Below are 22,608 nucleotides of genomic sequence, written 5' to 3'. Positions count from 1 at the left end.
CCTCTTTGGAGATGGAAGAACCTTCCAGAAGGACAACCATCTCTGCAGCACTCCACCAATCAGGCCTTTATGGTAAAAGGCACATGACAGCCCGCTTGGAGTTTACCAAAAGGCACCTAAAGACTCTCAGACCAAGAGAAACAAGATTCTCTGGTCTGATGTCACCAAGATTGAACTCTTTGGCCTGAATGCCAAGCATCACATCTGGAGGAAACCTGGCACAATCCCTACGGTGAAGCATGGTGGTGGCAGCATCGTGCTGTGGGGATGTTTTTCAGCGGCAGGGAGTGGGAGACTAGTGAGGATTGAGGAAAAGATGAACGGAGCAAAGTACAGAGAGATCCTTGACTGGGGCGACGGTTCACAAGAAAACGACCCCAAGCACACAGCCAAGACAACGCTGGATTGGCTTCAGGACAAGTCTCTGAATGTCCTTGAGTGGCCCAGCCAGAGGCTGAACTTGAACCCGATCGAACATTTCTGGAGAGACCTGCAAATAGCTGTGCAGCAATGCTCCCCATCCAACCTGACAGAGCTTGAGAGGATCTGCAGAGAAGAATGGGAGAAACTCCCCAAATACAGGTGTGCCAAGCTTGTAGCATCATACCCAAGATGATTCGATGAGGTAATCAATGCAAAAGGTGCTTCAACAAAGTACTGAGTAAAGGGTCTGAATACTTATGTAAATGTGATACTTCAGTTGTTTTTTTAAAATAAATTAGCTAATATTTCTAAAAACTGTTTTGCTTTGTCATTATGGGGTATTGTATGTAGATTGATGAGGAAAAAAACAATGCAATACATTTTAGAATAAGGCTGTAACGTAACACAATGTGGAAAAAGTCAAGGGGTCTGAATATTTTCCTGGAGGCACTGTATATTTGACATTCAATTGAATACCTGAAGTCACACCAAAATGCCTGGATTGCATAGATTTTGTCTTTCTCATTATACAATTTTTTATGTGCTATAATTCAATCATTATTTTTCTATAAAAAAAGAGTTGAGTGTCTTAGGCCATTATGCAGCTGTAACATTTATCAGAACTGTATTTGTGACCTTTTATCCATTTTGAAGACCGTTACTACACATAGAAGGACAGGACCAAACATACAAAGACGAACAAGGCATTGGAAGTGACGGGACTATCAATATCATCATGTTCTCAGAAAACCCTGCCACCTTTATTCCAATCGAAGTAATAACCCACTGGGCACAGACGTCAATTCAACATCTATTCCTGGTTGGTTTAACGTAATTTTATTGATATGACGTGGAAACAACGTTGATTCAATCATTGTGTGGCCAGTGGGAAAATTCTCAGGAAGGGTTTCTCAATGGGGGGGGGGGGGGGGGGGGTTAATAACTGTGAAAGGTCCCACGGACACTAACCTGTGCTGAGGTCAGATGTCGCAGGCTGGGCCGAGGTGTCACGGGAGAAGCGGGAGGGCAGCAGGCTGATCTTGGGGGAGGAGTAGGAGTAGGAGCGGTGTCTGATCTTCTGGTCGCCCACATCCTGGAAAAATACAACACAACAGAAACACTGAGGTCAACACAACGGGGATACATTTTAGATGTACAGTCGGCCCTAATATATTGGTCCTTACAACCTCCTTTGGAGTGGAACAGTCAGTAGACTGTCAAAGGAGGAGGAGAGAAACTATGACATTTCTTTATGCGAGTCTCTGTGTGTGAGGGTGGACAAGAAAGCTTCTGCCTGGTACCTTTGTGGGGGTGGGGTCACCGGCCGAGGAGGCAGAGTGTGTGCGTGTGCAGGTGAGGTCTGGGGAGGCGTCGTCCCCGCTGCTGCGAGGGTCAAAGGTAAGAGGAGAGAAGGGAGACTTCTCCAGAACCACCTCCTCCTCACTGTCAATCACTAGAGCTACCAGACTGGGGCTGTCAGGGAGAGAGAGAGAGAGGAGGGAACGTCAACATAAAGGGTCATCTGAACGCACTGGTGGTCCTCTGAGCATGGCGCTTGCAACGCCAGGATAGTGGGTTCGATTCCTAGGACCACCCATACGTAAAATCTGTACACGCATGACTAAGTCGCTTTGGATAAAAGTGTCTGCTAAATTGCATATATTATATTATTACTACAGCCTTCTCATATCCATACTCTAAGTGCTGAAACCAACAGCTGGCGCAAGGTAAAAGTAAATTAATTGGCTTCAGCACATACAGTATGGGATTGCACATACAGTATTAAGAATGCATTTCTTAGCTGTCATTTCTTAGCAAAGTAGCTATTCCTCAAAAAGGTTCTTGGAAATTTTCTTGTGCTATTTCTTATGTTTTTCCTTAAGCAAAAAGTTAAGAAGAAATTAGATTATTGAAAATAAAGTTATTGGAAATGTTCTTAATTCCAAGATAGATAAACCCTCGTCTTAAACTCAGGGCAGTGAGATAAAGCTCATGAAAGCAATTGAACATGTTTAATTCATTCAAACTTAATCTGAATGTTTCAGTATTGATTATTTTAAACCCAAGAACGTGTTTTAGAACAGTAATCTCAGTACAAAATATGCTAACATGATGCCATTGCTAGCTAGACAGCTAACTAAATTGGTTGCCTAACAACAAACATCTCAAGATATTTGAAGAGTTCATAAGAAGATCATTCAATCTTAAGATATTGTTGAGGAATTGCTCTTACGAACTTCTTTTTTTTTCTTAAGAAGCTTCTTCAATTTTTGTGTAAGAAGTGTTTTGTGAATCCGGCGCCTGGAGAATAAACCCTTCTCCTCACAGCTGCCCATGTCCCTTAATGATGATGATGTGGTTGTTACTGACAATGAGCACATGGCTGAGCCCTTTAATCACCACTTCATCAGGATTCCTATTTGACTTAGCCATGTCTCCTTGCCCGGCCAAGATTTCCTCATCTCCCACCCCTTCTAATGCGACTAGCCCCAATGCTCCTCCCTCTTTTTCCCCTGCCCCGCTACAAAGTTTCTCCCTGCAGGCGGTCACTGAGTCTGAAGTGCTAAAGAATCTCCTTAAACTTGACCCCAAAAATCCATCTGGGTCAGATGGTTTAGACCCTTTCCTCTTTAAGGTTGCTGCCCCTATCATAGTTTCGGGCCCTCTGAGGGTTTATACGTTGAGAATACCTGGCTTTGGAGAGCATGTTTGCGATACGGGAGCTGGCCATATCCCACATGTGAGATATCGAAACAAATAATTTGAAAGAGAACTTCTCTCGATCTAAAAAGAAACCCAATGGCTTGAGTAACAGGGGGTTGCATGAATGAGCTTGATACCTGAGGTTAGGTGACTCCAGAGGTGGGCTCCCTCTCTGATTGGTTAGGTATGAGTGGGAAAGGCTGTTCACTCGGGCGAGGGCTCGGTCAGCAGGGGAGGACAAGGGAGAAGAAGAATAAGAGACGAAGGGGGACTGTTGCTCCTCTAGTCCGAAGGGAGGAGGGGTGACGGTGGCCTGTTGGAGGAGGACCTCTGAGTCCACTGTGTCCCACACCCTGCTGTCAGTCACAGAGCTGTCCCTCGTTATCCCGGCAACACTAACCTTGGCCTTGAGGTCATCCACCTGTGTGTGAGTGAGTGAGTGAGTGAGTGAGTGAGTGAGTGAGTGAGTGAGTGAGTGAGAGAGCAACAGATAAATAGATCAATAAAGTATTTGCTCAAATACCACATCATCAATCGCGTGAGTTATGGTAAGGTGGTCTACCTCTGTGGAGAGCTGACTCCTGCCATTGATCATGGAGGCTGATTTGTCTGCCACAGCAGAGTGGGAGGACTGTCTCTGGGTTCGTCTGGGGTGGGCCGTCTGGGACTTCACTGGAGAAAACAACACAACAAGAGACACGCTCTGAATGATAAATGTTGCTAAATTACATATTGACTGCTACTGCTTTCTTGGCCAGGTCTCCCTTGCAAAAGAGACTCTGTGTCTCAATGGGCTTTTCCTGGTTAAACAAAAGTTTAATAAAAAGAGAAAAAAAAGAAAAATGAGACTAACTACAGCCAAGAGTGTGGGGTGAGAGCCATCAGTCAAACAGGGGGCTAAGACCACCACAAAATAATGAGTGCTATGTAAGAACACAACATAATGGTAAAAATATGCTAATTGATGTTTATCAAAACACAGCAAAGATGAATGTCTGTTCCAATCAATCACAATCATCAAAAGAACATTCCATTAGCCAATACCAGTTGAGAGGAGAATAGCATAATGGGCCTTTATGACAATGGAATGCTAAAAAAAACATCAATTTCTGTTGACTTGGTAGTTCTAGAATACATGATGGAAAAGATTCCTTCCTATTCTCCATATATCAGCTGCTTGGTTGCACTTACAGAAAAAACATGTGAATGTCACATGTGAACACGTGATCTTGTGTGATCTCATGTGATCACATGTGATTTAATGTTAAGTTAATGTGATAACATGTGAAGCTACATGTGATAATTTAAAATTACACATGTGATAACACGTAAGCACGTTGAGTACATGATCTCGTGAAATTAATGTAAAAAAAAAAAATGACAACATGGGGATTTAACATGAAACTACACATGACAACATGTGAGCAAATGAAAACACGATCTCATGTTAAATATTTATTTGTATTTGTACAGCTAAATGCAGGTGTTAATGTTAACAGGACAGTATGCTGCTGTATACTGATTACTTGGGATTCAGCCTCACAGCCTCTTGGTTGCTAAGCTACCTGAAGTTCCTGCTGCGCCACCAGGTCTGTGGACATAACGGCCATTGGCAAGAACACATTTCTGTACTTTGCCGAAAGTTGCAGTAAAAATAAAGTAAATATAACAACTTGAAGGTGTTATTTCCATTAAATGACAGTATGCTGCTGTATTCTAATTTGAATTAGTGTAAGGAATCTTGTATAATTTCATACTGTGACCACACTTGGGACTCCGCCTTAAACAGGATTTGAACTAATAATCTCTTGGTCGCTAGCAACCTGAAATGTCCTACAAGAGTGCAATGACACCACCAGATCTGCGAGCGTGAAAGAGATATGGCCATAGACTTATTGGCAAGAATACATTTCTGCACTTTGCTAAAAGCTGCCCAGAATAAAGTAAATAATTGTCAAATAATCACAACCAACATAACGTCAATGTAAAACTAGCAGTGCCCAAGGACACTTGACGTAGAGTTCATTCTTTGAGGATTTGAACTTGCAACCTCTTGGTTACTTATTCATTCTATATAAAAAAAAAATATTATTAGGGTACCACGTTGTTACCTGGGGTACAAAATGGTTAGGGTACCACGTTGTTACCTGGGGTACATAATGGTTAGGGTACCACATTGTTACCTGGGGTACAAAAACGTCAACGGTACAGTTCCTTCCGAAAGTATTCATACCCCTTGACTTATTCCACAGCTGTGAGTCTTTCTGGGTAAGTCTCTAAGAACTTTGCCTACCTGGATTGTACAAAATGTGCAATTTATTCTTTAAAAAATTCTTCAAGCTCTGTCAAGTTGGATTCAATCAGATTTAAGTCAAAACTGTAACTAGGCCACTCATGAACATTCAATGTCGTCTTAGTAAGCAACTCCAGTGTATGTTTGGCCTTGTGTTTGAGGTTATTGTCCTGCCATTAAACTGTAACTGTTTTAAAAAGTCACCATTGACTTCATGTTGAAATCCTTGAGCGGTTTCCTTCCTCTCCGGCAACTGAGTTAGGAAGAGCACCTGTATCTTTGTAGTGACTGGGTGTATTGACACACCATCCAAAGTGCAATTAATAACTTCACCATGCTCAAAGGGATATTCAAAATGTGGAAAAAGTCAAGCGGTGTGAATACCTTCTGAAGGCACTGTACACTTCACTGGTACACATATGAACTCAAATGGTACAGTTCGGTACCTTGTAGGTATATTGAGACATTTTTCTACCCAATATTTTCTATATACGGTGATCATCACTGCACTTGTACTGGTGGACCTCATTAGCATATTTGGTGCCATGATGAAATAATAGTATTTATGCCAAACGTCAGTGGAAGTGCTGTAGAAGTTTAAGTGTTTGATGGTTATTCCGATGCAAGTAGAGCGCACCTCCTTTGACACTGTCTGTTCGGCAAATGCGGTAAGAGAATGTGTCAGTAATGAGCTTCACTGTGAAGAGGTTATTGTGCATTTCCCAGTAAATTAATGGCAACTGGTTCCCAGAAGTTGTGGTGAATTTGTCATTTCTTAACTGGAAACTAAAAGTCACAAAACTTACTGGAAGAATGTTGCCAGTAACCTACAGGACACGTGCTGCCACTAGCAACCTTGCCAATATCTTACCGTGGCTTCACTGACTCTTCTGTTGACAGCAAACACATCACTCGCTGACAGGCAGAATACTATAACAGGGTCAGCCTATCAGCAGATTGCAAACATGACTAATTCTAGGCATGGCTTTCAGCTTGCTCTTGTTGGTGTCCCATAAGAGTGAATGTCATCCCAGTTAATGTTCTATGTTCCTAAACATTAAGCTTATATGGTGCATTCGGAAAGTATTCAGACCCTTTCCCTTTTTCCACATTTTGTTACGTTTCAGCCTTATTCTAAAATGTATTCAATTATACATTTTTTCAATAATTACGACAATGCCAAAAAAAAATTTGACATTTTTGCAAATGTATAAAAAATATAAAACAGAAATACGTTATTTACATACAGACCCTTTGCTATGAGACGCAAAATTGAGCTCAGGTACATACTGTTTCCATTAATCATACTTGAGATGTTTCTACAACTTGTTTGGAGTCCACCTGTGTTAAATTCAGTTGATTGGACATGATTTGGAAAGGCACACACCTGTCTATATAAAGGTCCCACAGTTGACAGTGCATGTCAGTTCAAAAACCAATACATGACGTTGAAGGTAATGTCCATAGAGCTCCGAGACAGGATTGTGTCAAGGCAAAGATCTGGGGAAGGGTACCGAAACATTTCTGCAGCATTGAAGGTCCCCAAGACCACAGTGGCCTCCATCATTCTTAAATGGAAGAAGTTTGGAACCACCAAGACTATTTCTAGAGCTGGCCGCCCGGCCAAACTGAGCAATCGGGGGAGAAGGGCCTTGCTCAGGGAGGTATTCCTCTGTGGAGATCAGAGAACCTTCCAGAAGAACAACCGACTCTGCAGCACTCCACCAATCAGGCCTTTATGGTAGAGTGGTCAGACGGAAGCCACTCCTCAGTAAAAGGCACGTGACAGCCCATTTGGAGTTTGCACAAAGGCACATAATCTCAGAACATGAGAAACAAGATTCTCTGGTCTGATGAAACCAAGATCGAACTCTTTGGCCTGAATGCCAAGCGTCACGTCTGGATGAAAGCTGGCACCATCCCTACTGTGAAGCATGGTGGTGGCAGCATCATGCTCTAGGGATGTTTTTCAGCGGCAGGGACTGGGAGACTAGTCAGGATCGAGAGAAAGATGAACGGAGCAAAGTACAGAGAGATCCTTGATGAAAACCTGCTCCAGAGCACTCAGGACCTCAGATTGGGGCGAAGGTTCACCTTCCAACAGGACAACGACCCTAAGCACACAGCCAAGACAACGCAGGAGTGGCTTCGGGACAAATCTCTGAATGTCCTTGAGTGGCTCAGCCAGAGCCCGGACTTGAAAATCTCTGGAGAGACCTGAAAATAGCTGTTTAGCGACGCTCCCCATCCAACCTGATAGAGATTGAGAGGATCTGCAGAGAAGAATTCGAGGAACTCCCCAAATAGAGGTGTGCCAAGCTTGTAGCGTCATACCTAAGAAGACTGGAGGCTGTAATCACTGCCAAAGGTGATTCAACAAAGTACTGAGTAAAGGGTCTGAATACTTATGTAAATGTAATATTTCAGTTTTTTATAAAATGTTCAAACATTTATAAAAACCTGTTTTCGCTTCGTCATTATGGGGTATTGTGTGTAGATTGCTGAGAAAAAAAATCATATTTAATCCATTTTAGAATACGGCTATAATGTAACAAAATGTGGAAAAAGTCAAGGGGTCTGAATACTTTCCGAAGGCACTGTATATAAATACATATCTGGTGTGTATAAACAGTCTTACTAAAATACATTGTACAGTAGTACAGATATTAGAATAAGCTACATACCGTTTTCCGGGCGCCGAAGACGTTGATGTCGATTATGGCAGCCCCCCGCACCTCTCTGATTCAGAGGTGTTGGGTTAAATGCGGAAGACACATTTCAGTTGTACAACTGACTAGGTATCCCACTTTCCTTTTTACAATATTTAAATACACAGTATTTGTCAATGTCTCTATAACATGGAACAGCAGTGTTGGCTGTGAGTGCATTTGTTCTTGAGCATGAGGTGTGTGTGTGTATGATAGCTTGTGTGTGAGTTTTGTGGTAGTGAGTGTGCATCACCTGGTAGATGGCTAATGATGGCTGTTCAACAGTCTGATGGCCTGGTAATGAGCTGTTTTTTTAGTTTACTCAGTCTTGGCTTTCAGGCACTTGTTCTGTCTCTGTCTGTCTGACGGTAGCCGAGTGAACAGTCCGTGGCTCGGGTGAATGAGGTCCTTGATGATCTTATTGGCCTTCCTTTGACACTGGGTGCTGTACATTTACATTTACATTTAAGTCATTTAGCAGACGCTCTTATCCAGAGCGACTTACAAATTGGAAAGTTCATACATATTCATCCTGGTCCCCCCGTGGGGAATGAACCCACAACCCTGGCGTTGCAAGCGCCATGCTCTACCAACTGAGCCACACGGGACCGTGTGGATGTGTAGGTGTCCTGGAGGGCAGGTAGTGTGCCCCTGGTGATGCATGGCGCAGACTGCACCAACCTTTGGAGAGCCCGGAGGTTGCGGATGGTGCATTTGCCGTACCAGGCGGTGATACACCCCGTCAGGATGCCCTCAATGGTGCATCTGCAGAAGTTCGTGAAGGTCTTAGGGGCCAAGCCAAATTTCTTCAGCCTCCTGAGGTTGAAGAGGCATGGTTGCCTCTTCACACGGTCTGTGTGAATGGACCATTTCAGGTGGTCAGTGATGTGCACACAAAGGAACTTGAAGATTTTCAACCTCTCCACTGCGGCCCTGTCTATGTGAATGGGGGCGTGCTCTCTCTGCTGCCTCCTATAGTCCACGATCAGCTCCATTTTGTTTTCAGCTCCATTTTGTTATTTTCTACAAGCGTCTCCCGGCATTATACCTGAAGCGAAAATTGACATTGGCTGCACAGATCTGCATTAAGAGAAATCCCATGCAGGCTTGTTTACAAGTTAGAACACTGAAATGTGATATGTAATCTAAACCTCGATAAGGCTGATGAAAATATATTTTTTTAAATAAATGAGGATTTCTAATTTAAGTGTCATTATTTTATATAGCCTATACTTTCTCGTTCTGAACTTGACAGTTCTAACGCAGTTACACCTGCGACTCTGCCAAAACACCAGCTATGCGGGTGTCGGCTATCACGTGTTTAGGCTTAATCTGATTGAATATAGGCCTTAATGTCAAGTGTCCCTGAGCAATGCTACTTTTTAGTTGGAGTTGTCAAATTTTCGCACAATTACTGACATGAATCCAGGCAACCTTTAGCAAAGTGCATAAATGTATTCATGTCAATAAATATGTGGCCGATCTCTGTCACAGCCACAGACCTGGTGGCGAAGTAGGAACTTCAAGTTGCTGTCATCTAAGAGGTTGTGAGTTCAATTCCCAGGTGTGGTAGCATCCCAAGTGTGCTAATCAATGTTGAGTTCAATTCCATTTAAGTTCAAGTCAATTCAGAAAGTAAACCCAATTCCTAAATGTCCAGGAATGGAAATAATTGAATTAGAATTGGAATTTCTGTGTACTTCCTGAATATAGTTTGCTGTTGTGTATTTAATGAGAAAATATAGTTCAGCTGTAGAAATACATTAAGAGTTATTTGCACAGTAGCAGGTAACTTACTACAAAAATTAAAGGACTTTTATTTAACAGTTTGTGCCATAAGCACATCTATAGTATCCTATTAGTTTAAATGCAAATGCAAGTGAGGCATGCCAAGTTAACTTCGTATGGCTGGGGGCAGTATTGAGTAGCTTGGATGAATAAGGTGCCCAGAGTAAACTGCCTGCTGCTCAGTCCCAGAAGCTAAGATATGCATATTATTAGTGGATTTGGATAGAAAACACTCTGAAGTTTCCAAAACTATTTGAATGATGTCTGTGAGTATAACAGAACTCATATGGCAGGCAAAAACCTGCCAGAAAGTGGGAAATCTGAGGTTTCTAGGTTTGCCTATCCAATATACAGTGTCTTTGGGGTCATATTGCACTTCCTAAGGCTTCCACTAGATGTCAACAGTCTTTAGAACCTTGTTTGATGCTTCTACTGTGAAGAATGAGGGAAGGAAAGCTCTTTGAGTCAGGTGTCTGGCATGAGTTGATCATGCTCTCCATAGCCGATGTGAGAAAGACCTTTGAACAGGTCAATATTCACAAAGCCGTGGGGTCAGACGGATTACCAGGACGTGTTCTGAAAGCATGCGCAGACAAACTGGCAAGTGTCTTCACTGACATTTTCAACTTCTCCCTGACCGAGTCCGAAACATTTTAAAAAGAGACCACCATAGTCCCCGTGCCCACCTGGACAAAAGGAACACCTATGTGAGAATGCTGTTCATTGACTACAGCTCAGGGCTCAACAACGTAGTGCCCACAAAGCTCATCACTAAGCTAAGGACCCTGGGACTAAACACCTCCCTCTGCAACTGGATCCTGGACTTCCTGACGGGCCGCCCTCAAGTGGTAAGGGTAGGAAACAACACGTATGCCACGCTGATCCTTAACACTGGGGCCCCTCAAGGGTGCGTGCTCTGTCCCCTCCTGTACTCCCTGTTCACCCACGACTGCGTTGCCAAGCACGACTCCAACACCATCATTAAGTTTGCTGATGATACAACAGTGGTAGGCCTGATCACGACAACGATGAGACAGCCTACAGGGAGGAGATCAGAGGCCTGGTGCCAGGACAACAACCTCTCCCTCAATATGAGCAAGACAAAGGAGCTGATCATGGAAAAGGAGGGCCGAACAGGCCTCCATTAACATAGACAGGGCTGAAGTAGAACGTGTCGAGAGTTTCAAGTTTCTTGGTGTCCACATCAACAACAAACTGTCATGGTCCAAACACACCAAGACAGTCGTGAAGAGGGCACGACAATACCTTTTCCCCCTTAGGAGACTGAACGGTTTTGGCATGGGTCTTCAGATCCTCAAACAGTTCTACAGCTGCACCATCGAGAGCATCCTGACTGGTTGCATCACCGTCTGGTATGGCAACTGCTAAACTATACCCCCGCACATTGACTCGGTACCGGTACCCCCTATATATTGTTATGTAATTATTTTATATTTTTTTACTTTAGTTTATTTTGTAAATATTTTCTTAACTCTATTTCTTGAACTGCATCGTTTGTTAAGGGCTTGTATAGTAAGTAAGCATTTCACCTGTTGTATTCGGCGCATTTGACAAATAAAATTTGATTTGACTTATTACTGTAGAAACGTACCATAAATGACTTAACACAAAATTAACAGCAATGGCTAACAGTGTAGTTTCATGTTATCACAATTTGAACCACGTGATTTCAAATTTCACATGTGAAATCATGTGAAAACCTTTGTTTTTGGAAAACTTCACATATGAAATCATGTGAAAACATGCAGCTTTGGGACACTACACATGACGTCACATGTGAAAACATGTGTTTTTGGAACACTTTACATGTGACATTTCACATGTGCAATTCCAAAAAGTGCAATTCCACATGGTATCACTGTTCAGCTAAAATATGACCCCACCTGGGATTTGAACTCACATCCTCTGGATTTGAGGTAAACTGATCTTTCTGCTGTGCCACAAAGTCAAAGTCTGTAGTGTTTCACTAAACATGAATTACCTATAATACATCTCTGCATTGCTATTTTAGTTATCAGTTATTCTGACTATTCTCTCATCATTGATTTAATTGAATTTTTCAGCAATTTGAGGGTTTTCTGTATAGTCTAATGTTGGTGGGGTATATTATTCTGTTTTAATGTTACTCCAGAATCACTATGATACATATCATCGATTTTATTGATTTTATTTTTAACAAAGCTGAGATTTACCTTGAAGTCCATAGTGTAGGAATTAGGGCTGACCCAGTTTAGTCGACTGGTCTGTCAAAAATAATATCATTTTATAACAAATGAGCTTTCTCCCTCGTCGGATAGCGGTCGCTGTACATCAGTGCACTGTTGAATTCGCGCCCTTACCTAGAGGTTAGAGCGTTGGGCCAGTAACCGAAAGGTTGCTGGATCAAATCCCCGAGCTGACAAGGTAAAAATATGTCGTTCTGCCCCTGAACAAGGCAGTTAACCCACTGTTCCCAGGTAGGCCGTCATTGTAAGTAAGAATTTGTTCTTAACGGACTTGCCTAGTAAAATAAAGGTTAAATAAATTGTAAAAAAGTATAAACCATGTTGCTATAGGTATAATAGCAATGTTAACCAGCATATTGGTGTTGAAAACAATGTGCAGGAGCCAGCAGCAGAGTGAGGAGACGAGCCGTTGCATTAAATGTCTAAAAAAAGTGACCTCGTACAACGATGTGTACTACTCCCTTCACGGAACAGCGCAAACTGGCTCTAACCAGAATAGAAAGAGGAGTGGGAGACCCTGGTGCACAACTGAGCAAGAGGACAAGTACATTAGAGTGTCTAGTTTGAGAAACAGACGCTTCACAAGTCCTAAACTGGCAGCTTCATTAAATAGTACCCGCAAAACACCAGTCTCAACGTCAACAGTGAAGAGGCAACTCCGGGATGCTGGCCTTCTAGGCAGAGTTGCAAACAAAAAGACATATCGCAGACTGGCCAATAAAAATAAAAGATTAAGATGGGCAAAATAACACAGAAACTGGACAGAGGAACTCTGCCTAGAAGGCCAGCACCCCGGAGTTACACATTGGATGCTTTTACTTGCATTGCATTCCTTACTGACAACAGAGAACACCTGCGAGCATCAACATCTGCTCTCTCACCTTCTCACTTACACACTAACTGTCTTAACTACGAGAGAGAGAGGATAAACCACTTCTCCAATCTTTTTGGCCCTATAACAAAGATCAAACAGCAAAAACATATACATGATAAAATGAAAATCTTAGAATCAACTGTTAAAGACTACCAGAAGCCATTGGATTCTCCAATTACATTGAATGAACTACAGGACAAAATACAAACCCCTCCAACCCGAAAAGTCCTGTGGTGTTGATGGTATCCTAAATTAAATAATAAAATATACAGACCACAAATTCCAATTGGCTATACTTTAACATCATCCTCAGCTCTGGCATCTTCTCCAATATTTGGAACCAAAGACTGATCACCCCAATCCACAAAAGTGGAGACAAATTTGAGCCAAATAACTACCATGGCATATGCATCAACAGCAACCTTAGGAAAATCCTCTGCATTGTCATTAACAGCAGACTCGTACATTTCCTCAGGGAGAACAATGTACTGAACAAAAGTCAAATTGGCTTTTTACCAAATTACTGTATGACAAAGAAACAAAACAAAGTCAAAGTCTTCTCATGCTTTGTTGATTTAAAAAAAAGAAGCTTTTGACTCAATTTGGCATGAGGGTCTACTATACAAATTGACGGAAAGTGGTGTTGGGGGAAATGCATACAACAAGTGTGAGGTTAAAATTGGCAAAAAACACACATTTCTTTCCAAAGGGCCGTGGGGTGAGACAGGGATGCAGCTTAAGCTCCACCGTCAACATATATATCAACGAATTGGTGAGGGCACTAGAACAGTCTGCAGTACCCGGCCTCACCCTACTAGAATCTGAAGTCAAATGTCTACCGATGATCTGGTGCTTCTGTCCCCAACCAAGGAGGGCCTACAGCAGCACCTAGATCTTCTGCACAGATTCTGTCAGACCTGGGCCTTGACAGTAAACCTCAGTAAGACAAAAAAGAATGGTGTTCCAAAAAAGGTCCAGTTGCCAGGACTACAAATACAAATTCCATCTACACACCGTTGCCCTAGAGCACACAAAAAAACTAAATGGCCTAAACATCAGCGCCACAGATAACTTCCACAAAGCTGTGAAGGATCTGAGAGACAAGGCAAGAAGGTCTTCAATGCCATCAAAAGGAACATAAAATTTGACATACTAATTAGGATCTGGCTAAAAATACTTGAATCAGTTATTGAACCCATGGTCCTTTATGGTTGAGAGGTCTGGGGTCCGCTCACCAACCAATAATTCACTAAATGGGAGAAACACCAAACAGACTCTGCATGCAGAATTCTGGAAATAATATCCTCAGTGTACAACATAAAACACCAAATAATGCATGCAGAGCAGAATTAATCCAATACCCGCTAATTATCAAAATCCGGAAAAGAGATGTTAAATTCTACAACCACCTAAAAGGAAGCGATTCCCAAACTTTCATAACAAAGCCTGATGGAGAGATGAACCTGGAGAAGAGTCCCTTAAGCAAGCTGGTCCTGGGGCTCTGTTCACAAACACACCCCACAGAGCCCTAGGACAGCAACACAATTAGACCCAACCAAATCATGAGAAATAAAGATAATTACTTGACACATTGGAAATATTTAACAAAAAAACAGAGCAAACTAGAATGCTATTTGGTCCTAAACAGAGAGTACACAGTGGCAGAATACCTGACCACTGTGACTAACCCAAAATGAAGGAAAGCTTTGACTATGTACAGACTCTGTGAGCATAGCTTTGCTATTGAGAAAGGCTGCCGTAGGCAGACCTGGCTCTCAAGAGAAGACATGGCTCCCGAGTGGCGTAGCGGTCTAAGGCACTGCATCTAAGTGCTAGAGGCGTCACTACAGACACCCTAGTTTGAATCCAGGCTGTATCACATCCGGCCGTGATTGGGAGTCCCACAGGGCGGCGCACAATTGGCCCAGGGTTGTCCGGGTCTGGCCGGTGTAGGCAGTCATTGTTAATAAGAATTTGTTCTTAACTGACTTGCCTAGTAAAACAAAGGTTCAATAACATAATATTAACACAAAAATGTGCACACTACCCAGAAAATGAGTTGGAAACTGAGCTGCACTTCCTAACCTCCTTCCAAATGTATGACCATATTAGAAACACATATTTCCCTCAGAATACACAGACCACCAAAGAATTCAAAAACAAATCAAATGTGATAAATTCCCATATCTACTGGGTGAAATACTACAGTGTGCAATCACAGCAGCAAGATGTGACCTGTTGCCACAAGAAAAGGGCAACCAGTGAAGAACGAACACCATTGTAAATACAACCCCTATTTATGTTTATTTATTTTCCCTTTTGTACTTTAACTATTTGCACATCGTTACAACACTGTGTATATAGACATAATATGACATTTGAAATGTCTTTATTCTTTTGGAACTTATGTGAGTGTAATGTTTACTGTTTATTTCACTTCTGTTTCTTGTCTATTTCGCTTGCTTTGGCAATGTGTTTCCCATGCCAATAAAGCCCCTTAAATTGAAATTAAATTGAGAGAGAGAGAGAGATAAACAGATAAATATATCTTACCTGTTTGTAATGTTGGAAGTTCCTCATCATCATCCAGAGAGAGAACGAGCTGCTCTTCAAAAACCTATTTGGATTTGAAATTATACAATATATATGAGGTTAATTTGAGGGTACATATCAGGTGAACCGTTTAGACATTACAGCACTTTTTGTACATAGTCCCCCCATTTTAGGGGACCAAAAGTATTGGCAAATTCACATATATGTGTATTAAAAAAGTCAAAAGTTTAGTATGTGGTTACATCAAGCTTGTGACTCTACAAACTTGTTGGATGCATTTGCTGTTTGTTTTGGTTGCGTTTCAGAGTATTTTGTGCCCAATAGAAATGAATGGTAAATAGTGTAGTGTGTCATTTTGGAGTCACCTTTATTGTAAATAAGACACTTCTACATTAATCTGGATGCTACCATGATTACGGATAGTCCTGAATGAATTGTGAATAATGATGATTCTAATGATCCAGTGAGGCACGGTGTTCATTGACCTTGTCAAGCGTGATTCTAACAATGCTCTTAACCGCTAAGATACCTGCCTTAACGAGTCAGATTAATGAGTCAGGCTATGCAGCACTGTTTAACTAGTCTGATCCCATCCACATAAGACCGGATCATCGACCAAGTCTGGGAAGAGAGGTAAAACGGTACTCGACTGAGGCAGGCCAAGGCGGCAGGGAGTTGCCCACTGAAAGGCCGCCCTCTCCCTTCACGTTGCCTCCCTTAGTCAGCGACAGAGCGCACAGCAACATGGTCGAGCAAGGGCAGCTATCGCACGCCTCAGCAGACCAAAGCCCCCAATTCACCCCTTGGTTCCATAGCTCAGACCCAACCAAGGTATGGGCACCCGTGAGGGGAAGCCATAAGAAACAGCATTTGTAGGGAACAACAGACGAGCAGCAGGTGCTTCTAATCAGGGTTGCCGCTCATCTGCCAATCAGGGGATGTGGCTTTTCTGGTACGCTATCTCATGAATTGAGATGATGTCTCCAAGTGAGCAGACGCGGAAGTCAATTGATTCATGAATTACCCTTCGTGCCCGCTCGCATACCTTAGAATTCTGTATTTCTTTGTGACTGACTTGCATACAGGTAGACCAGAAAAAGCCACATCCCTGATTGGCAGATGAACGGCAACCGTGATTAGAAGCACCTGCTGATTTGAATTAAATCGCACCAACACACCGAAGAAGGCTGCAAAGCCAAAACGTCTCCTATTCCTAACCTCTGCTGTCCCTGATGCGGTGAAAAGAATACAATAAAATACAAAATGAAGTAAGCTTTATGCAACATCTTTTAGAGTGCGGACCCATTACGCCTTGTGTTTGTCTGAATATGCGGGTGTTACCAGCCCAGCTTCTTGGAGAACACGATGGTCCCCTTTTGATTAAAATGAATCAGATAGCCACGCACGCACGCACGCACACACCTACGTGCATGTGGGCAGTCCATTAGCGAAAGCACTGCTCAGAACGGTCATAACGAAACACACACAATATGGTAAAAAGCTTTCCCGGAGAAAGAGCAAACAATGTGTGCACACATTAACTCTCATCAGCTTCACAAAAGCACACACACACACACACAAAAACAGATCCACACATGCACACCAAACTCATTGATGTACCAGGTCATTTCATTTGAAAAGAAAAACAGAAAAGTATACTTACTCTAACCACCAGTGTAAGGTCTTCTACTGGCAGCCCCCTGCCTAGACCTGCAGAAGAGAAAGACACTTAACGACACCCTTTAACACCCTAAGCAGTGATTGGTCACAAGAAGAGATAGGTGACCTCTCCACTAAATATGCTGCAATCACTGCTTGACTTCTAGAACCTCTAGCTATGTCCTGTTCTGCCAATATTCTGCAGGAACTAAGAAGTCTAGAGCAGCGGAGCTAAAGCAACAGGAAAAAAAATGGTAGAGAGTGGTTGTTATGAACAGGTCTATAGATCTATAGTGCTTCCTTCCAGTCTGGCTGGGGCTGCTGAGGGGTGAGGTCGATACTGAGATAAGACTTCCTGTCCTGTCTCTCTAAGTATGCATCGATATCAAGCCTGCCGTCACTACGGTTACCAGAAACAAGAGAGAGAGAGAGGCAGCGTGTGTCTGAGGCAATGTGTGTGTGTGTGTGTGTGTCTGTGTCTGTCTGTGTGTGTGGGGGGAACCACCGCAGCCCACCCAGAAGAGAGAGGGAATGAGTCCCAAACTAACCTCTCACCTACACCACTGATGTTTTCACAAAGGGCTTTCTGTGTGTGTGTGTGTGCATGCGTTTGTGTGTGTGCGCGTGTCCCAAAAAGCTTGGTAAATTAAACTAATTACAGGAAGAGAGAGAGAAACAGTTGGAATTGATATCAGGATGTTGAAGTAAAAAACCCTGCTTTATCCGAGCAGCTGTGTAGCTTTACTTACAGCCTTTCACAGAGCCACTGTGACACAGACAGAGTGAGAGACAGTAAATATGGACAGCTTCTAGATGGAGAGGCCAAAGCTCTGACAGACACTCACACCATGTCCAACACCTCATCTGTCTAGTGTGTGTGTGTATGGCTATTATTTTATGCCAAGTCATATTAGGTCATCCAAGACTTGCTCCGTGAAGCTGTATTTACTGAAGGAGGCATCTAGACACACACCAGGCAGGACATTTTTCCTAGAAACACACGCGCAAACCCCAGACACACACATTCCACACACTTAGCATTGTAAGTCAGTGTCTTCATCTTTTTCATCATCTCGACTGGTTCTTAGAAGGGGTCTCAGACCAACAATGTGAGGCCAACCACCGCTCTCTCTCTCCCTTCCTCTCCCTCTCTCTACCTCCCTCCTCTGCCTTATTAATCTCTCTCATACAGACCATGGTTGGAAATTAACACACGCCAAATGCGGGTCGATTTTGTCATTGGCGGGTAAGAATGTACATTTCACCAGACACGTTGGCGGAGCATTTGGAAAAAGTTTTTTTTTTTTTATCCAAAGCCCAGATGTAGAAGTTGGTCGAATAGACAAGAAAGACTCATAAAGTGTGACTTTGTTCTCGTGTGTCTTGGCCAGTTACATCGTTTTGTTCACATGCTAGGTTGTTTTTCAATGTTAGTTTGAGTTTTCTGCAACTGTCTGCTGCTAAGAAGACATTACAGTGTGAGATTTCTTTCGTCACAGATAAGCAAGTGCCCAAATGACCACTGTAAAAGCCCATCCCTTAATTAAAGGGCCAGCTGAAAATGTCTGTCACACCTAATGACTGTGCTTGATTGAGCATGGACTTTGATTCATTAACTTTTAGTCATTGTTCAACTAGATTTATTTGTGTGCTTCTGCATTTCTACTTAGGAGCACATCATGTACTCCTTGTAAAAAATGTCAGCGTAGAGCCCTGAACTATAATAATAAATAAAGCACATTACTCAGCATTTTGTGGCACTTAGTTGATTATTGATGTTCTGTTGTAGAACTGTTTATTTTTATTATTGGATCTAAATACTGTACATTGGTTAAAAGACGCAGGTCACAAAAATGAAGTGAAATTAAGCAAGTAATATACTATATTACTAGTAATATATTTCTTGTTTTTTAAATATTAGAAAGCATGCTCATCTGTTTTTTGTGCAATTATGGATAAACAAAACATTTTGGCTGGTAAAAAAAAATATATATATATACAGTGGGGAGAACAAGTATTTGATACACTGCCGATTTTGCAGGTGTTCCTACTTACAAAGCATGTAGAGGTCTGTCATTTTTATCATAGGTACACTTCAACTGTGAGAGACGGAATCTAAAACAAAAATCCAGAAAATCACATTGTATGATTTTTAAGTAATTAATTTGCATTTTATTGCATGACATAAGTATTTGATCACCTACCAACCAGTAAGAATTCCGGCTCTCACAGACCTGTTAGTTTTTCTTTAAGAAGCCCTCCTGTTCTCCACTCATTACCTGTATTAACTGCACCTGTTTGAACTCGTTACCTGTATAAAAGACACCTGTCCACACACTCAATCAAACAGACTCCAACCTCTCCACAATGGCCAAGACCAGAGAGCTGTGTAAGGACATCAGGGATAAATTGTAGACCTGTACAAGGCTGGGATGGGCTACAGGACAATAGCCAAGCAGCTTGGTGAGAAGGCAACAACTGTTGGCACAATTATTAGAAAATGGAAGAAGTTCAAGATGACGGTCAATCACCCTCGGTCTGGGGCTCCATGCAAGATCTCACCTCGTGGGGCATCAATGATCATGAGGAATGTGAGGGATCAGCCCAGAACTACACGGCAGGACCTGGTCAATGACCTGAAGAGAGCTGGGACCACAGTCTCAAAGAAAACCATTAGTAACACACTACGCCGTCATGGATTAAAATCCTGCAGCGCACGCAAGGTCCCCCTGCTCAAGCCAGCGCATGTCCAGGCCCGTCTGAAGTTTGCCAATGACCATCTGGATGATCCAGAGGAGGAATGGGAGAAGGTCATGTGGTCTGATGAGACAAAAATAGAGCTTTTTGCTCTAAACTCCACTCGCCGTGTTTGGAGGAATAGAAGGATGAGTACAACCCCAAGAACACCATCCCAACCGTGAAGCATGGAGGTGGAAACATCATTCTTTGGGGATGCTTTTCTGCAAAGGGGACAGGACGACTGCACCGTATTGAAGGGAGGATGGATGGGGCCATGTATCGCGAGATCTTGACCAACAACCTCCTTCCCTCAGTAAGAGCATTGAAGATGGGTCGTGGCTGGGTCTTCCAGCATGACAACGACCCGAAACACACAGCCAGGGCAACTAAGGAGTGGCTCCGTAAGAAGCATCTCAAGGTCCTGGAGTGGCCTAGCCAGTCTCCAGACCTGAACCCAATAGAAAATCTTTGGAGGGAGCCGAAAGTCCGTATTGCCCAGCGACAGCCCCGAAACCTGAAGGATCTGGAGAAGGTCTGTATGGAGGAGTGGGCCAAAATCCCTGCTGCAGTGTGTGCAAACCTGGTCAAGAACTACAGGAAACGTATGATCTCTGTAATTGCAAACTAAGGTTTCTGTACCAAATATTCAGTTCTGCTTTTCTGATGTATCAAATACTTATGTCATGCAATAAAATGCAAATTAATTAATTAAAAATCATACAATGTGATTTTCTGGATTTTTGTTTTAGATTCCTTCTCTCACAGTTGAAGTGTACCTATGATAAAAATTACAGACCTCTACATGCTTTGTAAGTAGGAAAACCTGCAAAATTGTCAGTGTATCAAATACTTGTTCTCCCCACTGTATATCCCTGTGCAGTGTGCATCCTGTATAGCACACGACTTGCTGACATCTGTGTCATGAGTGTGTATCGTCTGTTTAGTTCATTTAAACACGCTCATGTACATGACACGTGTGTGCTGGCTGGGTGGTGTGTGTGGCGTCATGGAGGCACATACACACAGGTCAGCATGGTGTATGTGTGTGCGTGCGTGTGTGTGTGGGTGGACCGGGCTGTGCCCTTCTCTCTGTGTGTCTCATGTGCAAACACTGTGTTCATGGCCTGGTCTTCCTGTTCTATTTGCGGTAACTGAGACTGTCCACTGGTAAACAGTGCTGTTTGGGGGCCCAAGGAAAGCACCATGACTCTCTGAACAGAGTTTGTTTTGAAAGACTCATCACTAAGTTAAAGCCACAATCCTGAGTTTGGTGGTTCACCCTCACCTCCGTCACTGGTATCACTTGTATGGACATCCACTCTGTCACTGTCCTCCATCTGAACATCAACATCACCTCTCAGTGCTGAGATCTGTGCAAAAAACAGGAGTTCTGTGACAACATGCTCTTAAAAATAATAATAATAATATATACTGTAGGTAAACTATACTATACACAGCCTATGAATTTCAATGTAAATGCATTCATTATATTATAAAGGTTTTATTACAGTAAAACATAGTCAATTAATGAATTACTTAAGTATGTTTTGAAGTAGCAGCTATATACACTGATTGGCCAGTTTATTAGGTACACTAATCTAGTAATGGGTCAGACCCTCCTTTGCCTCCAGAACAGCCTGAATTATTTGGGTCATGGAAACATTGCTCAGTTGGTAACAATGGACCTAATGTGTGTCAGGAAAACATTCCCCAAACCATTAAACCACCGTCACCAGCCTGTACCGTTGACACCAGACAGGATTGGGCCATGGACTGCTTACGCCAAATCCTGACCCCACTGTTGGTGATCGCGTGCCTACTGGAGCCGCTTCTTGTCTTTAGCTGATAAGAATGGAACCTGGTGTGGCCGACTGCTGCAATAGCCCATCCGTGACAAGGACCGATGAGTTGTGCGTTCCAAGATGCCGTTCTGCACACCACGGTTGTACTGCGCCATTATTTGCCTGTTTGTGGCCCGCCTGTTGGCTTGCACAATTCTTGCCATTCTCTTTCAACCGCTCATCAACGAGTTGTTTTCGCCCACAGGACTGCCACTGACTGGATGTTTTTTGTTTGTCGCACCATTCTCGGTAAACGCTAGATAATGTCGTGCGTGGAAAGCGCAGGAAACTGGCCGTTTCTGAGATACTGAAACTGGCGCGCCTGGCACCAACAATCATACCACGCTCAAAGTCGCTTTGGTCACTCGTTTTGCCCGTTCTAACGTTCAATCGAACAGTAAGTGAATACCTCGATGCCTGTCTGCCTGCTTAATATAGCAAGCCACTGTCATGTGACTAGAGCTGTGGCGGTCATGAAATCTTGTCAGCCGGTGATTGTCAAGCAAATAACTGCCGGTCCCACGGTAATTGACTGTTAATTAACATGAACACATTTAGCATCTCCTGGCTTCCACGCATAGCCTACAAACCACCGGTGCAGACCTTTGGAACATCCACATGTTAATAAATCCATGTAATATAGCCTACACCATCACAATAAATCCATTATTTATTTTAAACTGGTCTAAAGAAACATGATATGAAGAAAATATAGTAAATCTCAGAAGAACAGAATAGCATACTCTGCATTGTCCTTATATAAGGCCCTGATCTGGCTATG

At 42.8% G+C, this 22,608-nt stretch overlaps 1 protein-coding gene across 4 annotated transcripts in view; it reads right to left on the bottom strand.

The window, feature by feature from the left end:
• The window catches only part of arhgef28a (Rho guanine nucleotide exchange factor (GEF) 28a), a 110,551-nt gene that overhangs the window by 39,409 nt on the left and 48,534 nt on the right, over nucleotides 1-22,608 (bottom strand). For all 4 annotated transcript variants that reach the window (XM_071363378.1, XM_071363379.1, XM_071363381.1 and 1 more), the window contains exons 7-13: nucleotides 21,272-21,356; nucleotides 17,252-17,298; nucleotides 15,589-15,652; nucleotides 3,689-3,798; nucleotides 3,264-3,547; nucleotides 1,725-1,896; nucleotides 1,393-1,516 (exon numbers count right to left, since the gene is read on the bottom strand). In XM_071363378.1, coding sequence (XP_071219479.1) covers nucleotides 1,393-1,516; nucleotides 1,725-1,896; nucleotides 3,264-3,547; nucleotides 3,689-3,798; nucleotides 15,589-15,652; nucleotides 17,252-17,298; nucleotides 21,272-21,356 — 886 coding nt within the window. The remainder of the gene's footprint in view (nucleotides 1-1,392; nucleotides 1,517-1,724; nucleotides 1,897-3,263; nucleotides 3,548-3,688; nucleotides 3,799-15,588; nucleotides 15,653-17,251; nucleotides 17,299-21,271; nucleotides 21,357-22,608) is intronic.

This window comes from Salvelinus alpinus, chromosome 24 (genome assembly GCF_045679555.1).
Source record: "Salvelinus alpinus chromosome 24, SLU_Salpinus.1, whole genome shotgun sequence".
Taxonomy (NCBI): domain Eukaryota; kingdom Metazoa; phylum Chordata; class Actinopteri; order Salmoniformes; family Salmonidae; genus Salvelinus; species Salvelinus alpinus.
The sequence above is the reverse complement of the archived record's forward strand: the minus strand, read 5'-3'. Positions and strand labels throughout refer to the sequence as shown.